At 45.9% G+C, this 21,573-nt stretch overlaps 1 protein-coding gene across 1 annotated transcript in view; it reads left to right on the forward strand.

The window, feature by feature from the left end:
- The window catches only part of LOC139400846 (adenylate cyclase 5), a 131,518-nt gene that overhangs the window by 61,433 nt on the left and 48,512 nt on the right, over positions 1-21,573 (forward strand). Inside the window, exon 3 of the mRNA XM_071145442.1 lies at positions 2,644-2,765. Coding sequence (XP_071001543.1) covers positions 2,644-2,765 — 122 coding nt within the window. The remainder of the gene's footprint in view (positions 1-2,643; positions 2,766-21,573) is intronic.

The following is a 21,573-nucleotide window of genomic DNA, read 5'->3' on the forward strand; positions in this document are numbered from 1 at the left end:
AACCAATATGTCCAGGTAAGATGACTATAAAATACAGAACTGGTTTTGAACAAAACCAAACAGGGCAGAGGCACACACGTAATAGCCTAACTCTTATGTTTCCTTGTGGATTTAATTTAGAGAGTCATGGAGATTGAAGCCAGGCAAACACCCCACATATTCATCTTTGTGGATGAGGCTGGTTTCAACTTGGCCAAAACACGGCGGCGAGGTAGGGAAGGTAGGGTGATTGGGAAAAGAGCCACAGTGGATGTCCCGGAACAGAGGGGACAACATCACAATGTGTTCAGCAATATCCTCTGATGGATTGCTGTTACACAAACCGCTAATTGGGCCATACAACACCGAGCATCTCATTTCATTACTGGATGACCTCTGTGGAAGGGTTGTGCCAGGTGAGGAAAGGGTTGCAGTGAGGCGAAGTCGGCCAACGTTTGTGATTGTACGGGACAGTGTGACATTTCACCACTCCCGTGCAGTCACAGAGTGGTTTGCAGCCCATCCCAGGATGGTGTCACTTTTCCCCCCACCTTACTCTCCTTTCCTCAACCCCATAGAGGAATTATTTAACCTCATGGAGGTGGAAGGTTTATGACCACATGATCAAATGTCGCAATGAATGCTGGATGCCTGGACATATCTGCAGAAGCTTGCCAGGGATGGACCAGGCATGCCTAAAGATTCTTTCCTAGGTGTATTTCCCAAGATGACATAAGATGTGATGTGAATGAGAACCTGTGGCCAAATGCAGAAGACAGGGTTGATTAGTATTGCTACTGTATCTGTATCAGTAGATGGTGTATATACAAATTATTGTATTTTGGAATCACTCAATGCCAAAATATGACATAAACCATTGAAGCATATTGCAGCATGTCTGATTCATTCCTGTAACATATACTGCAGTGAATTCTAAACAGTAGAGATGTGTCATTCTTGTTTTGTAAAGACATTTTACTAAAGAAAACATTGTGTAATGCTACCTGTTGTTAGTGTTTTTTAGGTCATTGTTTTATGAGTGACAAAGTGTGCTTGTTGGGTGACAACCTTTGCTAGTGTTATGGAAGAATGATTTGATTTGAGACATGTATGAAGTGTTTTGGTAGTTTTAGTGCATTTTGGATGTGAAATTAACTGCTGTGCCAAGCTAAAAGTTAGTTAGGAGAACTGTGTGAAGCTTTTTGAAAAAGTGACCTAACTATTGACCTAACTAATGGGTCCTAGCGATTGTAAAAAAATTACCTGTAAAACTGCAATCCATAGGGGTGAACCTGCCACGTCCGTTTGCGATATTACAACAACAAAGACGTTACTTCAAACAACGAAAACTGTTTATTTTCTCCTCTATCACTGCACGTGCGATAGAGCAGCAATGTATGTACTACGATTTTAACCAAATCAAATTTTATTGGTCACATACACATATTTTGCAGATGTTATTGCGGGTGTAGTGATATGCTTGTGTTCCTAGCTCCAACAATGCAGTAGTATCTAACAATTCACAACAATACACAGAAATCTAAATGTAAAATAATGGAATTAGTTTTCCCCTGGTGATGCGTTGAGAAGACCGCACCACCTTCTGGAGAGGGCGGTGCAGTTGCCATACCAGGCGGTTATACAGCCCGACAGGATGCTCTCAATTGTGCATCTGTAAAAGTTTGTGAGGGTTTTAGGGGCCAAGCCACATATCTTTAGTCTCCTGAGGTTGAAGATGCGCTGTTGCGCCTTTTTCACCACACTGTCTGTGTGGGTGGACCCTTTCAGATCGTCAGTGATGTGTACGCCGAGGAACTTGAATCCAGGTATAGACCTTACCATCAAATGCTTACTTACAAGCCATTAACCAACAATGCAGTTTTGAGAAGAAAATAATATATATTTTACTAAATAAAGAGAGAGATACAGAGAGATATACAGAGATAGTTAAAAAGAGATAGAGAAACTCTTAGCTAACAGCTAATTCGCTAGAATTGACAAGAAGTTAAAGAAGTGGGTTTGTGTGTTGTTGTTGGCCTATCCTAGCCCCTCGGTAACACCCGTCCACCTACACCTGCTGCTGTGGTGTAAACAGAATAGGAGATTCGTCCCAAATTACACCCTATTCCCTATATAGTGAACTAATGTGGACCAGAGCCCTGGTAAAAATGTGTGCATTATATAGGAAATAGGGTTCCATTTTGGACGCAGCCAAGGAGATGGCATCAAGGGCTGGCCCACACTTGTCAACCAGTGATAACATCTCTCAGTAGGCAGGGATACTGTGCCGTGGGCGTCATCGCAATAGAGGGATGGAAAGATAGATGCAAGCAGCCGTCTGTTCTAGTCCTAAACTACCCAGGTCTTCCCCAGTTGGAATGACCAAAATCAAGTCCTCTCCATTTCTGTCTCACTGTCTGTCTCGTGTAATGACTCCTATCAACTAAATCTCTGGTTTGTCCGTTTTCTCTCTACTCTCTCCCCTGCCCCCCCCCCCTCTCTCTCTCTCTCTCTCTCTGGTATTTTCTCTCCTTCTCTCTTTCTCCCTGGGTGTCTTCCCTCACTCTCTCTCCCCCTCCTCTCTCTCATCATCCTTCTCTCTCTCTACTTTCTACCTTCCTCCCCATCTCTTGCCCTCTCTCTCTCATTCCTCTATCTCTGTAGGAGCGTCTCCTGCTCTCCGTGCTTCCCCGTCATGTTGCCATGGAGATGAAAGCTGATATTAACGCTAAGCAGGAAGACATGATGTTTCACAAGATCTACATCCAGAAGCACGACAACGTCAGGTACCGGTCACCAATGCCATGATCAGGGAGAGTGGGGACACATGCAGTCAATGCCATGCTCCAAAGCTATGTCCAGGTCATTCTCTTAATCAATTACCATGCTACTTTACTCAGCATTACCTAGCCTCTGAGGATTATTACCATGTTGATAGTATGTGTTTAACCTCCAGTGGTAGTGGAGAGTATTACTAATCATCCAATAGCAAGCATTAAATATGTGATGTATTCTAGAGAATCAGAGTAGACACCATCTTGTTGATTATGGAACGAATGCACTAGGCCTACATTAGAGAGAGAGAGAGAGAGGTTTTCTCTGTGGCTGTCTGGCTTGTGGACACCAAGAAGACTCATAACGTCATGCTGTGTGTTGTGTTCTCAGAACCATGCCTGGTAGGCTTCTAGCTCTTGCAGACTAGACCCAAACACACATAAGAGGTGCTATTGTAGCTTTGAAGAGTCTCTTTGAACCACATGGGTAGAGTCGGAGGTCATGTATCTTTCACTCTTTTCTAAAACAAAACAGTCTTTTCATTGTCTGTGTGTATGTGATCATTATCAGTTTGTTGCCATGTTAGAGCAGAGAGAGTTGAACCTTAAAGTCAGAGAGGGTTTAGCTCAGAGGCTTGGCAGTTCCTAGAATATCTACCGCTATGGAAGGAAGGTTCAGTCACAATGCATGTGATGCCTGCTGTTTTTGAGAAGAATGAAAGATCGAGAAAACACACTCACGGACACAGGCACACAGATAATTCCATATAGCACTAACATTTATCGCTAAAAGTCTCTCACACATTTTAAAATGAGTCACTCTAGATAAGCTAGCCACACTGTAGAAAACACTATCAATGACAATTGGTTATGATAACGATGGCAATGCGGATGATGAAGATGCTGTGCGACAAAGAAGTATGTATATTTTCTGTTCGTGGTGATTCTGTCCGGCGACTGATCTCAACTGGCCCTGCACGAGGCTGCTTGAAAAAGCGTTGCCCCTGTTTTTAACTGACTCACTGGGGGTCTAGGATTACTGGCCGCTAGGCTAAGCTAAGCCTGGCTGACTGTGCGGCTAATACCCTGCTAAAGAGAGGGAGGCCTGGAGTAGCAAGCCGATAACAGTGCCCGGCCACCCTCTGTAATTGGGCAGCAGACAGACAACAGGAAAAGAGAGTTGACAGCTCCTGGCAGGGATAGAGAGAGAAAGAGAGAGGACGATTGGCTGTGGAGAGAGAGAAAGGATAGAAGACTGGGGCTGCTGTGTCTAACATTACTACATTACTAGTGCATGTGGCTGTCAAATCCTCGCTTCCTCTCTCATAAGCATCAAGGACCTCTCTTTCAATGGGCTTTGAGAGGAATTGAGGAAACAAGGATGGAGAAAGCAATCATTATTTGACAGCTAGTAACGTTTTCAGACACTGCCGGTTTCAGTGTTTCTTTGTGTGCTCCAGTTAGATGGGGGAGAAATACTGGAGGATGTACTGTATATAGCCTAGCATGTGAGATGGGGTTGCTGAGAGAGCAGATAGCATCTTGTCCTGCAGCATGTCATGTCCCTGGCCGCTCCTCCCAGCTCTGACTGCTCTGCTCCTCCCGGGCCCTGCTCAGCTCAGCCCACTCTGCTGTATGTCAGGAGGCCTCCCTTTTGCTTTTCTGCCTCCTCCTCCACCTTCCTCCTCCTCCTCGAACAAAAGCCCCATGGCTTTCAGCAATTAGGCCGAAATGTCCCGACTACAAGCGTGTTATGCAAGTTAGCAGCAGTGGGGTGTAGGGATGTTTGTCAAGAAGTTTTGAAGCTCATCTCAGTGAAGTGGGGTATTGATATGTCTACTAGAAGACAACACAGCTGTGTTTTTTTGCCAGTTTAAAGTTTCAAAGTTGATTTGCCATGTGCACAGGATACAACAGGTGTAAAACAGTATAGTGACATTCTTAGCTTGAGAGCTCTTTCCCAACAACGCAGTGATAATAATAATTTATACAATGTTTGGATCTAATCCTGAATGCTGATTGGTTAAAAACGCATTCCAACCGGTGTCTACTCCACAAGTTACCTCTGGCAAAATCTATGACGTTAAAATGCTTATTACTCTGTTCCATCTGACTGCGCAATCCACTGTCTCATCAGCCCAGCCTGGCAAGTAATGAACTTGATCTCCACTATAAAAAGCATCTAAACATTATATCACATTTCTTTTAGACTAACATTTAGTTTTCAACAGCGGAGATTTATATAAATATTGCTGTCTGTCTCTCCGACATTTGCAACATTGTTTCTGTATTCTAATTTGATCTCCAGCTGTCCCATAGTAATGAATGTGTAGGGGTCGGGAGTCGGGATGAGACAGACAGGATATATACAAAGAAATGTACATTTAAAAAAGTTGAAAAGAAACTAAGTGTAGCTAGTTTGCAGTTTTTCCAGATTCAGTTTCAAGTGATTGTGTTAACTGTGTTGTTGGCTAAAAGTTTGGATACACCTACTCATTCCAGGTTTCTTCTTTATTTTTACTATTTTCTCCATAGTAGAATAATAGTGAAGACATGAAAACAATGAAATAACACATATGGAATCATGTAGTAACCAAAAAAGTGTTAAACAAATCAAAATATATTTGAGATTTGAGATTCTTCAAAATAGCCACCCTTTGCCTTGATGACAGCTTTGCACACTCTTGACATTCTCCCAACCAGTTTCACCTGGAATGCTTTTCCAACAGTCTTGGAGGAGTTTGCTGAGCACTTGTTGGCTGCTTTTCCTTCACTCTGTGGTCCAACTCATTTCAAACCATCTCAATTGGGTTAAGGTCAGGTGATTGTGGAGGCCAGGTCATCTGATGCAGCACTCCATCACTCTCCTTCTTGATCAAATATCCTTTACACGCCCTTGAATGAGTAGGTGTGTCCGAGCCACGGTCAATGAACAGCATTCCCACGTAGGTATTCCTCTTGTCCAGGTGGGAGAGGGCAGTGGGGAGCATTATATGTAGATCTCTTGGGGCGGTATACAAATTGGAGTGGGTGTCTGGGATGATGGAGGTGATGTGTGCCATGACCAGACTTTTCATGCCTACAGATGTTAATGCTTCAGGCGATAGTCGTTGTGGCAGGTAGCCTTAGACTTATTGGGAACAGGTGCCTTCTCTGAGAACGCGCCCTGGAATACTGTCCGGCCCTGAGGTCTTGCGAGTGTTGACCAGATTAAAAACCTTACACACGTCGGCCTTGGAGAGCGAGACCACCCAGTCCTCTGGGAAAGCGGGGGCCCTCGTGCACGGCTCAGTGTTGTTTTTGTCGAAAAGTGCATAAAATGCATTGAGTTCGTCTAGTATATTTTATTTATTTTATTTCACCTTTATTTAACCAGGTAGGCTAGTTTAGAACAAGTTCTCATTTACAACTGCGACCTGGCCAAGATAAAGCACAGCAGTTTGACACATACAACAACACAGAGTTACACATGGAATAAACAAACATACAGTAAATAATACTTTAGAAAAAAGAAAAATGTATATACAGTGAGTGCAAATGAGGTAAGATAAGGAGGTAAGGCAATAAATAGGCCATGGTGGTGAAGTAATTACAATATAGCAATTAGACACTGGAATGGTAGATGTGCAGAAGATGAATGTGCAAATAGAGATACTGGGGTGCAAAGGAGCAAGATAAATAACTAAATACAGTATGAGGATGAGGTAGTTGGATGGGCTGTTTACATATGGGCTATGTACAGGTGCAGTGATCTGTGAGCTGCTCTGACAGCTGGTGCTTAAAGCTAGTGAGGTCTCCAGCTTCAGTGATTTTTGCAGTTCGTTTCACTCTTTGGCAGCAGAGAACTGTCAGGATAGGAGGAATTGACCAGTGAGATATATCTGCTGAAGCGCGTGCTATGGGTGGGTGCTGCTATGGCTACTAGTGAGCTGAGATAAGGCGGGGCTTTACCTAGTAGAGACTTGTAGATGACCTGGAGCCAGTGGGTTTGGCGACGAGTATGAAGCGAGGGCCAGCCAACGAGAGCGTACATGTCGCAGTGGTGGGTGATATATGGGGCTTTGGTGACGAAACGGATGGCACTGTGATAGACTGCATCCAATTTGTTGAGTAGGGTGTTGGAGGCTATTTTATAAATGGCATCGCTGAAGTCGAGGATCGGTAAGATGGTCAGTTTTACGAGGGTATTGTTTGGCAGCATGAACAAAGGATGCTTTGTTGCGAAATAGGAAGCCGATTCTAGATTTAATTTTGATTTGAGATGCTTAATGTGAGTTTGGAAGGAGAGTTTACAGTCTTGCCAGACACCTAGGTATTTGTAGTTGTCCACATATTCTAAGTCAGAACTGTCCAGAGTAGTGATGCTGGATGGGCGGGCAGGTGCGGGCAGTGATCGGTTGAAGAGCATGCATTTAGTTTTACTTGCATTTAAGAGCAGTTGGAGGCAACGGAATGAGAGTTGTATGACATTGAAGCTCGTCTGGAGGTTAGTTAACACAGTGTCCAAAGAAGGGCCAGATGTATCCAGAATGGTGTTGTAGAGGTGGTCTGTGTAGAGGTGGATCAGAGAATCACCAGCAGCAAGAGCGACATCGTTGATGTATACAGAGAAGAGAATCGGCCCGAGAATTGAACCCTGTGGCACCCCCATAGAGACTGCAAGAGGTCCGGACAACAGGCCCTCCGATTTGACACACTGAACTCTATCAGAGAAGTAGTTGGTGAACCAGGCGAGGCAATCATTTGAGAAACCAAGGCTGTTGAGTCAGCCAATAAGAAAGTGGTGATTGACAGAGTCGAAAACCTTGGCCAGGTCGATGAATACGGCTGCACAGTAATGTCTCTTATCGATGGCGGTTATGATATCGTTTAGGACCTTGAGCGTGGCTGAGGTGCACCAGCTCTGAAACCAGATTGCATAGCGGAGAAGGTACGATGGGATTCAAAATGGTCGGTAATCTGTTTGTTGACTTGGCTTTCGAAGACCTTAGAAAGACAGGGTAGGATAGATATAGGTCTGTAGCAGTTTGGGTCTAGAGTGTCTCCCCCTTTGAAGAGGGGGATGACCGCGGTAGCGTTCCAATCTTTGGGAAAGAGAGGTTGAACAGGCTAGTAATAGGGGTTGCAACAATTTCAGCAGATCATTTTTAAAAAGAGAGGGTCCAGATTGTCTAGCCCGGCTGATTTGTAGGGGTCCAGGTTTTGCAGTTCTTTAAGAAGATCAGCTATCTGGATGTGGGTGAAGGAGAAATGGGGGAGGCTTGGCCGAGTTGGTGTGGGGAGTGCAGGGCTGTTGACCGGGGTAGGGGTAGCCAGGTGGAAAGCATGGCCAGCCGTAGAAAAATGCTTATTGAAATTCTCAATTATCGTTGATTAATCGGTGGTGACAGTGTTTCCTAGCCTCAGTGCAGTGGGCAGCTGGGAGGAGGTGCTCTTATTCTCCATGGACTTTACAGTGTCTCAGAACTTTTTTGAGTTTGTGCTACAGGATGCAAATTTCTGTTTGAAAAAGCTAGCCTTAGCTTTCCTAACTGCCTGTGTATATTTGTTCCTAACTTCCCTGAAAAGTTGCATATCACGGGGGCTATTCGATGCTAATGCAGAACGCCACATTATGTTTTTGTGCTGGTCAAGGGCAGACAGGTCTGGAGAGAACCAATGGCTATATCTGTTCCTGGTTCTAAGTTGTTTGAAAGGGGCATTTTTATTTAAGATGGTGAGGAAGGCACTTTTAAAGAATGACCAGGCATCCTCTACTGACGGGATGAGGTCAATATCCTTCCAGGATACCCGGGCCAGGTCGATTAGGAAGACCTGCTCGCTGAAGTGTTTTAGGGAGCCTTTGATAGTGATGAAAGTAGGTCGTTTGACCACAGACCCGTTATGGATGCAGGCAGTGATCGCTGAGATCTTGGTTGAAAACAGCAGAGGTATATTTGGAGGGCAACTTGGTTAGGATGATATCTATGAGAGTGCCCGTGTTTACGGATTTGGGGTTGTACCTGGTGGGTTCATTGATAATTTGTGAGAGATTGAGGGCATCAAGCTTAGATTGTAGGATGGCCGGGGTGTTAAGCATGTCCCAGTTTAGGTCACCTAGCAGCACGAGCTCTGAAGATAGATGGTGGGCAATCAGTTCACATATGGTGTCCAGGGCACAGCTGGGCTATAGCAAGCTGCAATGCTGGTATATAGCAAGCGGCAATGGTGAGAGACCTGTTCATGTAAATGTGACTTTTTAAAAGTAGAAGCTCTAATTGTTTGGGTACAGACCTGGATAGTAAGACAGAACTCTGCAGGCTATCTCTGCAGTAGATTGCAACACCGCCCCCTTTGGCAGTTCTATCTTGTCTGAAAATGTTATAGTTAGCGAAGGAAATTTCAGGGTTTTTGGTGGTCTTCCTGATCCAGGATTCAGACATGGCTAGGACCTCTGGTTTGACAGAGTGTGCTAGGGCAGTGAATAAAACAAACTTAGGGAGAAGGCTTATAATGTTATCATGCATGAAACCAAGGCTTTTACGGTTACAGAAGTCAACAAATGATAGCGCCTGGGGAATGGGAGTGGAGCTAGGCACTGCAGGGCCTGGATTAACTTCCACATCACCAGAGGAGCAGAGGAGGAGTAGGATAAGGGTACGGCTAAAGGCTAAAATAACTGGTTGTCTAGTACGTTCAGAACAGAGAGTAAAAGGAGCGGATTCCTGGGCACGGTATAATAGATTCAAGGCATAATGTACAGACAAAGGTATGGTAGGATGTGGATACAGTGAGGGTAAACCTATGCATAGAGTGACGATGCTTGCTACATGGCAGACCAATCTGAACTCATCTCTCCAGCCCATCAATTATCTTAGCCAATCATGGCTAGCGGGAAGGTTCCTGGCTTTTTCCGTGGCTAAACCAACTAGGCTCGTAATTTAACAATTTGATTTGTATTTACAGATGGCATACAAGTATGTAATTAAGGCCCATGAAATTTCACGTTCCAGAAGACATTTCTGCCCCAAAAACGCATTTTGATAAAAAAATTATGTTTTATGTTCAAATATGAAGTAGTGAAGCATGACGTATGTCTAGTTTCATGAAACAAGTCACATATTGCCGGAGGTCACAGTGGGACTACTTATACACATTAGAGTATTCAGATTTGGGGTCGGCTGTGAAAGCCCTGAGTGCAATAGCTCTGCCATTTAGCTTAGTGTGTACCTCTGTGTTAATCCAGAGCTTTTGATTGGGGAAAGCAGCAAAGCTCAATGTGGGGACTACGTCGGCGATGCATTTTCTGATGAAGCCCAAGACGGAGGTGGTTAGCTTGTTGATGCTATTGCCGGAGTCCCGAAACATATTCCAGTCACCTCTAGCAAAGCAGTCCTGCAACATAGCCTACGATTCTGAAAACCATTTCTCTAAGGAGCGCGTCAGTTACTTCCTGTTTGAGCTTCTGTTTATAAAGAGGAAGCAGGAGTATAGAGACATGATCTGATTTGCCAAAGGGGGGAAGAGGGAGGGCCTTGTATGGTTGCTTGTGGGTTGAATAATAGTGGTCTAGGACTTTATCGCCCCTAGTGGCGAAGGAGACGTATTGACAGAAGTTGGGCATTTTGTCCCAACTGAGGACAGATACATTTTGCATTAGGACATGGCCTTTGGCTGACATTTTTTATTACGATATTCATATATTGAACTCAATTCATGAACTGAACTCTGAGTTCTGTCGCTCTCACTCTGTTGTCTCTCATGCAAACTCTCCCCTCCATCCCTGTGTGGTACAGTAAGGAGAGACAAGTCCATGCTGCTGCAGCTCTGCATGTGTCTGTGTGTCTGCCAGGTGCTTGGCTGCAGGCTGCAGTGCAGTTGTGCTGCAGTCCACAGTGGCATCCAGCCTAGTCTTTTAGTACCTTACATTACATAATATCCCGTACAGGAGCTGTTAGTCTATATCCGTGCTGTTCTAACTAGTACTGACACACTCTCCTTGTTCAGCACAGCACAGCATTAAAGCAAACAGCACAGGATATACTGCTGAGCTCTGTCCTTCACTTCTCACTTCCCCTCTGCTCCTCCCCCTATGGACATTCCTTTGAGGACATTCTACCTCCTCCCCCCTCCCCCACCAACAGACATTTACAGTGCCTTCAGAAAGTATTCATACCCCTTGACTTATTCTACATTTTGTTGTGTTACAGCCTGAATTCAAAATGGATTCAATATTTTTTTCTCTCACCCATCTACACACAATACCCCTTAATGACAAAGTGAAAACATGATTTTGGAAATGTTTTAGATTTGGTCTTGTGTTTTAGGTTATTGTCCTGCTGAATGGTGAATTAATTTCCCAGTCTCTGTCCAGGTTGTGGACAGGTGTCTTTTATACTGATAACAAGTTCAAACAGGTGCCATTAATACAGGTAACAAGTGGAGGACAGAGGAGCCTCTTAAAGAAGAAGCTACAGGTCTGTGAGAGCCAGAAATCTTGCTTGTTTGTAGGTGACCAAATACTTATTTTCCACCATAATTTGCAAATAAATTCATTGAAAATCCTACAATGTGATTTTCTGTATTTTTTCTTCTCATTGTGTCTGTCATAGTTGAAGTGTTCCTATGATGAAAATTACAGGCCTCTCTCATCTTTTTAAGTGGGAGAACTTGCACAATTGGTGGCTGACTAAATACTTTTTTGCCCCACTGTAAGCCTAACACTTGTGAATGATGCCCAGCATAAGAAACTGCATTTTCTTGCGACTTTTTCGAATCATAGTCACACACCTCATATAGCTTAGCCCATAGGCTTATATGTTTTTATAAGGTTTGTATCACAACTAAAGTGGTCAAATAGCTTCATTAAGCACATTAATCTGCTTTAGGAGGGGTTTAGAGTTTCAAGTTTGGAGAAGATAATTTTCACCATAAAAATACACCTTTATAATCAAAGCATTACATGCATAATCGCATTTGCGGTCACTTTTGATAATGGTGTTTCCCCCATAATGGAACATTCACGCTTATAGCTAAATGTTCTGTTCTTTTGCATCAGCCACATTGCGTAATTTTTTTTTATTTTTTATGCAAGTGGTTGTATTCATTTTTAGATCTATCGCACCCCACAACTGTCCCAGACTATGTTTGGAATATCTATTTATTGCACAGAATAGAATAGGTTGACTTTTGTACTATGGGGGATAGTAGATTGACATGGGCTAGTGCTTTTGCTGTTCGTTAGGCCTACTCATCTTGTTGGCTGACAAAAAGTAAATATGGACAGTTCTTCAAATATCTTCAACATGCACCTTGGAATTGGATAAGGACGCGCGCAGTTGCGTCCCTGATGTGTCTGTCTTCACTTGTAGCCTGTGAGAAAGACCCGATCACGTGATGATTGCGCAGCACTCAGGGATTGCACAGCACTCCGGGCCGCAAAAGGCATATATTTTTATTGGGTGCATTACGGCCACAAAGGGGATGCCACCGTGAAATTCGAGGCATTATCAAGTGCTTGTCAAATTGTGAATGAGAGACTATTGTAGTGTGTACAGCCTGCGTAAAAAACAAAGCAGAGCTAATGCCTTTCAAGCAACTTTTTTCAAATCATCATTAGAGTCTCATCCTGCAGCCTTACAATGTATTAAAAATCTAAACATATAGCCGAACATTTGTGGAACAACTAAAGTTACATTAAATAACTCTAAATTGAGTATATAGGAGTACCTATTTCTTTGTTAACCTCTCAACACAGAATAGTCGCATGTACGCACTCCCTCAAATCTTTTGGAGAAAATATTTATATTTTATAATTGTATTCTTCATACAATAAAGTAATATCAAATAATACCACAGAATTATAAGCAAATCTTGTTTGCTAAATGAAGTAGTGTAGCCCACAGCCATTTGGCATAGCCACATCAGAACCTAACATAAGGACAACTCCGAGTATGCTATTCTTTTCATCTGAAATATAATACATTTTCTTCATATCATGCTTTTTTAGATCTGTCTAAAATAAATAAGGGATTTATTGTGAAGGTGTAGGCTATATTATATGGATTTATTATACTTTTTAAAATGTAGATTTTCCAAAAGTCTGCATGTGTGGAAGCCAGGAGATGCTAAATGTGTTTATGTTAATTAACGGTGAATTACCATGAGACTGCAAGGTATTTGCTTGACAATCAACAGCTGAAGAAATGTCATGACCGCCACAGCCCTAGTTGATCCATCCTCAGTTTCTCTGGTGGCAAGTGGTGTACTAGTGTACATTAGAACATAGCCCTGGTCGCTCTTGGGGTTGGGTTAAATGCAGAAGGCACATTTCAGTTGAAGGCATTCAGTTGTACAACTGACTAGGTATCCCCCTTTCCCCCTTTCTTCCCAGCTGATGTCACCTGGGTGTAGAGAAAATGGCTGCTGAGAATATGGATGATATTGGATGGGAATGGCTTGTCTTTGGGGCATGCTGGTGTAGAGCTCTGCTAAGACCACGGACAGCAACAGAGTTGACAGGAAGGTGTGCAGCCAGGGACAGAGAGGAGGAAATACGAACTGACAAGCAGCCAAATGTAACAGCTACACATGGGTTTGGTTGGGCATGACAGGATCATCACAACAACAGAGACAGAGACAGAGACACAGAGAGACAGAGAGAGAGAGAGAGAGAAATGTATAAATGACCACACAGACAGGTAGCTGAACTGGACACTATCCTGATATGACAGTAGTATTAGAACTAAAATGACAGAAGGCGTGGTAGGAGAACTGTGAAGAGGGGAGATAGAGAAGGAAAAGAGTGAGAGGGGGATATGCAGGGTGAGATGAGTGAAGTGGAGAGAGGCATAGAAGGAGGGAGTGAGGGAGAGAAAGGGGAAGGAGGGAGAGAGGGGAATGTATGCAGAGTGAGGTGAGTGAAATGGAGAGAGGCAGGGAGGCCATGAGTGCGGCAGGAGGGGAGAGCCCAACCATCAACAGTGCTGAGGGGTCAAGCTATGTGGCGGGAGATGAAAGGCTGATTGTCTGTGGCAGTGCCAAGAGGTCCGGGGGAAACAAGGTTAGGGGTCAAGACAGAAGCCCCTTTTGACATGGCAGCGAGATGACCCGTAACAGGTTCTGCGGGGCTAGCTATGTAAGCAGGAAGTGCTTTCTCTCTCTCTCTCTCTCTCTCTCTCTCTCTCTCTCTCTCTCTCTCTTTTTTCTCTCTCTCTCCCTTCATGCGAGCCAAGGCCTAGCTCAGAAGCAAGCAAGCATGGAGGCGTACTGTAACAAACAAATTCCTAACAATATAATGCCATTCACTCCCTTGCAGCTTGGGTGTCACGTTTTAACTGAAACTCTGGGTTTCAGCGGTTTCACCCCAAGCTGTAAAAGGGTTGTTATTCCATCCTGGGCCTTGTTGTTGTGCAGATTATCCACCTTTTGGAGTGATTTACAGTAGATTTACTCTAGTTGTGACATTGCCTGAGTCCAGCGCATGGCCTTGTTGTAGCCTGTAAACCAGGTTGTGTGGTTAGTACAGAAGATTCATTCCATTGTTACATTCCATTGAGCAAATGAGATATGACTGTCTGTTTATCATCTCTGACAGTTTAGCAAAATAATGCAATGGATGAGCACAATAACGCTGATGCGAATATATTGTCTCTCTCTGACTGAGACTCAGAACTGTGGTCTCCCGAGTGGTGCAGCGGTCTAAGACAGTGTATCTCGGTGCTAGAGGCGTCACTACAGACATCCTGGTTCAAATCCAGGCTGTATCACAACTGGCCATGATTGGGACTCCCAATCTTGGTTTCATCAGACTAGAACATCTTGTTTCTCATGGTCTGAGAGTCTTTAGGTGGCTTTTGGCAAACTCCAAGTGGGCTGTCATGTTCCTTTTACTGAGGAGTGGCTTCTGTCTGGCATAAAGGCCTGATTAATGGAGTACTGCAGAGATGGTTGTCCTTCTGGAAGGTTCTCCCATCTCCACAGGGGAACTCTAGAGCCCTGACAGAGTGACCATTGGGTTCTTGGTCACCTCCCTGACCATGGCCCTTCTCCCCAATTGCTCAGTTTGGCACATGACAGCCCACTTGGAGTTTGCCAAAAGCCACCTAAAGACTCTCAGACCATGAGAAACAAGATTTTCTAGTCTGATGAAACCAAGATTGAACTCTTTGGCATGAATGCCAAGCATCACATCTGGAGGAAACCTGACACCATCCATACGGTGAAGTATGGTGATGGCAGCAGCATGCTGTGGGGATGTTTTTCAGCGGCACAGACTGGGAGACTAGTCAGTACAGAGAGATCCTTGGTGAAAATCTGCTCCAGAGTGCTCAGGACCTCAGTCTGGGTTGAAGGTTCACCTTCCAACAGGACAACTAACCTAAGCACACAGCCAAGACAACGCAGGAGTGGCCCAGCCAGAGCCCGGACTTGAACCTGATCTTAATTCTCTGGAGAGACCTGAAAAAAGCTGTGCAGCAATGGAGTATGAGCCAATCTGAGAGAACTTGAGAGGATCTGCAGAGAAGAATAGGAGAAACTACCCAAATACAGATGTGCCAAGGTTGTAGCATCATACCCAATAACACTCGAGGCTGTAATCGCTGCCAAAGATGCTTCAACAAAGTACTGATTAAAGGGTCTGAATACTTATGTACATTTTATATTTCTGTTTTTTTTATTTTTTATAAATTAGCAAACATTTCCAAAAACCTGTTTTTGCTTTTTCATTATGGGGTAATGTGTGTAGATTGATAAGGAAAACAAACTATTTTAGAATAAGTCTGTAACCTAACAAAATTTGGAAAAGTCAAAGGGTCTGAATTCTTTCTGGGGGCCCTGTATACATACATAAATACAGTAATTTATAGAACATATTCCTCTATAGAAAATGGGCCTGCTGTACATGTGCCTCTAACATGAAAGATATGCTTTGGGGCAGAGTTGAATGAAGGAAACCCATGCATGTAGACCCTTGTTTCTCTAAATGCCTTGATTTCTGTGAAGTACTATAGGAAGTTACTGTGTGTAAAAAAAAAAACAACAACACCATCTTAGATATGCCTCCATTAAATATCTCATGATTCATCGTCTAACGATTAAATGGAGCTTTAAGACCTGACACAGCTCTCGATTTCTGCCCAGGCTCCCGCCTACCCCTTCCAAACCAGCCCAAATATACATATATGGTCGTGCCCTAGGAGAACGGAACATACTGCTTCCTGGGAGATAATATTTGTGGCGCTCTTAATCCGCTCGTTGTGGGAGGCACAGGGATTATATTTGTGTCTAAATTTAGCCTCCATGTCGCCCCTGTCCTCAGCTACAGTACAAGCTGATAATCTATGTTTAAAGGGAGGTGGTCTTGGCTGGGTCTAGTGCTCCGCCGTGTCCGCCGTTCCTGTGTCTGTGTCAGCCAGCCAACCCAGGATCACACAGAAAACAGACCAGGGGGACTAGCCATTACAGTACAATTCACATGACATAACCTCTATTTTCTTTCTCTGCAATGAATACAATTGAGAGTATTCTGTTGCTATCACTTTGTAAACAACAAATGTACACAACCATTCCAAAGTTTGGGGTCACTTAGAAATGTCCTTGTTTTTGTAAGAATTGATCAGAAATACAGTGTTATGGTGCGTGAATGAGGACCCAAAAGCGAATTAACAAAACAGAGTTACTTTAATGACGAAACACACGTAGGCTCAGATGGACAGGCAGATTCCGACAGGACAGGACAAGGTTAGATGAACAGGCAGATTCCGACAGGACAGGACAAGGTTGCAGCAAACACGACGATAGTCTGGTTCAGGCATGAGAAACACAAACGAGAATCCGACAAAGACAGGAACAAAAACAGAGAGAGATATAGAGGACTAATCAGAGGGAAAAAGGGAACAGGTGGGAAAAGGGGTGACGAGGTAGTTAGGAGGAGACAAGGAACAGCTGGGGGAAAGAGGGGGAGAAAAGGTAACCTAATAACGACCAGCAGAGGGAGACAGGGTGAAGGGAAAGGACAGAAACAAGACACAACATGACAATACATGACAGTACCCCCCCACTCACCGAGCGCCTCCTGGCGCACTCGAGGAGGAAACCTGGCGGCAACGGAGGAAATCATCGATCAGCGCACGGTCCAGCACGTCCCGAGAGGGAACCCAACTCCTCTCCTCAGGACCGTACCCCTCCCAATCTACTAGGTACTGATGACCACGGCCCCGAGGACGCATGTCCAAAATCCTACGGACCCTGTAGATGGGTGCGCCCTCGACAAGGATGGGGGGGGGGGGGGGGGGGGGAAGACGAGCGGGGGCGCGAAGAACGGGCTTGACACAGGAGACATGGAAGACCGGGTGGACGCGACGAAGATATCGCGGAAGAAGAAGTCGAACTGCGACAGGATTGATGATCTGGGAAATACGGAACGGACCAATGAACCGCGGGGTCAACTTGCGAGAAGCGGTCTTAAGGGGAAGGTTCTGAGTGGAGAGCCAAACTCTCTGACCGCGACAATATCTAGGACTCTTAGTTCTATGCTTATTAGCAGCCCTCACAGTCTGCGCCCTATAACGGCAAAGTGCAGACCTGACCCTCTTCCAGGTGCGCTCGCAACGTTGGACAAAAGCCTGAGCGGAGGGAACGCTGGACTCGGCGAACTGAGATGAGAACAGCGGAGGCTGGTACCCGAGGCTACTCTGAAAAGGAGATAGCCCGGTCGCAGACGAAGGAAGCGAGTTGTGGGCGTATTCTGCCCAGGGGAGCTGTTCTGACCAAGACGCAGGGTTGCGAAAAGAAAGACTGCGTAAGATGCGACCAATAGTCTGATTGGCCCGTTCTGCTTGACCGTTAGACTGGGGGTGAAAGCCGGAAGAGAGACTGACGGAAGCCCCAATCAAACGGCAAAACTCCCTCCAAAATTGAGACGTGAATTGCGGACCTCTGTCCGAAACGACGTCTGACGGAAGGCCATGAATTCTGAAAACATTCTCGATGATGATTTGTGCCGTCTCTTTAGCAGAAGGAAGCTTAGCAAGGGGAATAAAATGAGCCGCCTTAGAGAACCTGTCGACAACCGTAAGAATAACAGTCTTCCCCGCTGACGAAGGCAGTCCGGTGACAAAATCTAAGGCGATGTGAGACCACGGTCGAGAGGGAATGGGAAGCGGCCTGAGACGGCCGGCAGGAGGGGAGTTACCGGACTTAGTCTGCGCGCAGACCGAACAAGCAGCCACGAAGCGACGCGTGTCATGCTCCCGGGTGGGCCACCAAAAACGCTGGCGAATGGAAGCAAGCGTACCCCGAACGCCAGGGTGGCCGGCTAACTTGGCAGAGTGAGCCCACTGAAGAACGGCCAGACGAGTAGGAACGGGAACGAAAAGAAGGTTCCTGGGACAAGCGCGCGGCGACGGAGTTTGAGTGAGTGCTTGCTTTACCTGCCTCTCAATTCCCCAGACAGTCAACCCGACAACACGCCCCTCAGGGAGAATCCCCTCGGGGTCAGTGGAGGCTACTGAAGAACTGAAGAGACGAGATAAAGCATCAGGCTTGGTGTTCTTAGAGCCCGGACGATAAGAAATCACGAACTCGAAACGAGCGAAAAACAGCGCCCAGCGCGCCTGACGCGCATTAAGTCGTTTGGCAGAACGGATGTACTCAAGGTTCCTATGGTCAGTCCAAACGACAAAAGGAACGGTCGCCCCCTCCAACCACTGTCGCCATTCGCCTAGGGCTAAGCGGATGGCGAGCAGTTCGCGGTTTCCCACATCATAGTTACGTTCCGACGGCGACAGGCGATGAGAAAAATACGCGCAAGGGTGGACCTTGTCGTCAGAGAGGGAGCGCTGAGAAAGAATGGCTCCCACGCCCACCTCTGACGCGTCAACCTCGACCACGAACTGTCTAGAGACGTCAGGTGTAACAAGGATAGGAGCGGATGTAAAACGATTCTTGAGGAGATCAAAAGCTCCCTGGGCGGAAACGGACCACTTAAAGCACGTCTTGACAGAAGTAAGGGCTGTGAGAGGAGCTGCCACCTGACCGAAATTACGGATGAAACGACGATAGAAGTTCGCGAAGCCGAGAAAGCGCTGCAGCTCGACGCGTGACTTAGGGACGGGCCAATCAATGACAGCCTGGACCTTAGCGGGATCCATCTTAATGCCTTCAGCGGAAATAACAGAACCGAGAAATGTGACGGAGGAGGCATGAAAAGTGCACTTCTCAGCCTTCACAAAAAGACAATTCTCTAAAAGGCGCTGGAGGACACGTCGAACGTGCTGAACATGAATCTGGAGTGACGGTGAAAAAATCAGGATATCGTCAAGGTAAACGAAAACAAAGATGTTCAGCATGTCTCTCAGGACATCATTGACTAATGCCTGAAAGACAGCTGGAGCGTTAGCGAGGCCGAAAGGAAGAACCCGGTATTCAAAGTGCCCTAACGGAGTGTTAAACGCCGTCTTCCACTCGTCCCCCTCCCTGATGCGCACGAGATGGTAAGCGTTACGAAGGTCCAACTTAGTGAAAAACCTGGCTCCCTGCAGGATCTCGAAGGCTGAAGACATAAGAGGAAGCGGATAACGATTCTTCACTGTTATGTCATTCAGCCCTCGATAATCTATGCAGGGGCGCAGGGACCCGTCCTTCTTCTTAACAAAAAAAAACCCCGCTCCGGCGGGAGAGGAGGAGGGGACTATGGTACCGGCGGCAAGAGCTACAGACAAATAATCTTCGAGAGCCTTACGTTCGGGAGCCGACAGAGAGTATAGTCTACCCCGGGGGGGAGTGGTTCCCGGAAGGAGATCAATACTACAATCATACGACCGGTGTGGAGGAAGAGAGGTGGCCCTGGACCGACTGAACACCGTGCGCAGATCGTGATATTCCTCCGGCACCCCTGTCAAATCACCAGGCTCCTCCTGTGAAGAAGAGACAGAGGAAACAGGAGGGATAGCAGACATTAAACATTTCACATGACAAGAGACGTTCCAGGAGAGGATAGAATTACTAGACCAATTAATAGAAGGATTATGACAAACTAGCCAGGGATGGCCCAAAACAACAGGTGTAAAAGGTGAACGAAAAATTAAAAAAGAAATGGTTTCGCTATGATTACCAGAGACAGTGAGGGTTAAAGGTAGCGTCTCACGCTGAATCCTGGGGAGAGGACTACCATCCAAGGCGAACAAGGCCGTGGGCTCCCTTAACTGTCTGAGAGGAATGTCATGTTCCCGAGCCCAGGTCTCGTCCATAAAACAGCCCTCCGCCCCAGAGTCTATTAAGGCACTGCAGGAAGCTGACGAACCGGTCCAGCGTAGATGGACCGACAAGGTAGTGCAGGATCTTGAAGGAGAGACAGGAGTAGTAGCGCTCACCAGTAGCCCTCCGCTTACTGATGAGCTCTGGCTTTTACTGGACATGAAGTGACAAAATGACCAGCAGAACCGCAATAGAGACAGAGGCGGTTGGTGATTCTCCGTTCCCTCTCCTTAGTCGAGATGTGGATACCTCCCAGCTGCATAGGCTCAGCACCCGAGCCGGCAGAGGAAGATGGTAGTGATGCGGAGAGGGGGGCAACGGAGAACGCAAGCTCCTTTCCACGAGCTCGGTGACGAAGATCAACCCGTCGCTCAATGCGAATAGCGAGTTCAATCAAGGAATCCACGCTGGAAGGAACCTCCCGGGAGAGAATCTCATCCTTTACCTCTGCGCGGAGACCCTCCAGAAAACGAGCGAGCAAAGCCGGCTCGTTCCAGCCACTGGAGGCAGCAAGAGTGCGAAACTCAATAGAGTAGTCTGTTATGGATCGATTACCTTGACATAGGGAAGACAGGGCCCTGGAAGCCTCCTCCCCAAAAACAGATCGATCAAAAACCCGTATCATCTCCTCCTTAAAGTCCTGATACTGGTTAGTACACTCAGCCCTTGCCTCCCAGATTGCCGTGCCCCACTCACGAGCCCGTCCAGTAAGGAGAGATATGACGTAGGCGACACGAGCAGTGCTCCTGGAGTAAGTGTTGGGCTGGAGAGAAAACACAATATCACACTGGGTGAGGAACGAGCGGCATTCAGTGGGCTCCCCAGAGTAACACGGCGGGTTATTGATTCTGGGCTCCGGAGATTCGAAAGCCCTGGAAGTGGCCAGTGGATCGAGGCGGAGATGGTGAACCTGTTCTGTGAGGTTGGAGACTTGGGTGGCCAGGGTCTCAACGGCATGTCGAGCAGCAGACAATTCCTGCTCGTGTCTGCCTAGCATCGCTCCCTGGAGACATTGTTAATGTTGTAAAGATAATTGTAGCTGGAAATGGAAGATTTTTTTGCAGCAAACACGACGATAGTCTGGTTCAGGCATATCTACATAGGCGTACAGAGGCCAGCATTATCGACCAGCAGAGGGAGACAGGGTACCATCAATACTCATACAGTGTGTTGTTAATGTTGTAAAGATAATTGTAGCCACATAGGCATGTTGTGTTAGGCATGTTGTGTTAGCTAATCCAAGTTTATAATTTTAAAAGACTAATTGATCATTAGTTTGAGAACAGACGCCTGATAAGTCCTCAACTGGCAGCTTCATTAAATAGTACCCGCAAAACACCCGTCTCAACGTCAACAGTGAAGAGGCGACTCTGGGATGCTGGCCATATTTCAGACTGGCCAATAAAAATTAAATATTAAGATGGGCAAAAGAACACAGACACTGGACAGAGGAACTCTGCCTAGAAGGCCAGCATTCTCAAACTAGACACTCTAATGTACTTGTCCTCTTGCTCAGTTGTGCACCGGGGCCTCCCACTCCTCTTTCTATTCTGGTTAGCGCCAGTTAACTGTTCTGCGCTGT

This window comes from Oncorhynchus clarkii, chromosome 3, assembly GCF_045791955.1.
Source record: "Oncorhynchus clarkii lewisi isolate Uvic-CL-2024 chromosome 3, UVic_Ocla_1.0, whole genome shotgun sequence".
Lineage (NCBI taxonomy): Eukaryota > Metazoa > Chordata > Actinopteri > Salmoniformes > Salmonidae > Oncorhynchus > Oncorhynchus clarkii.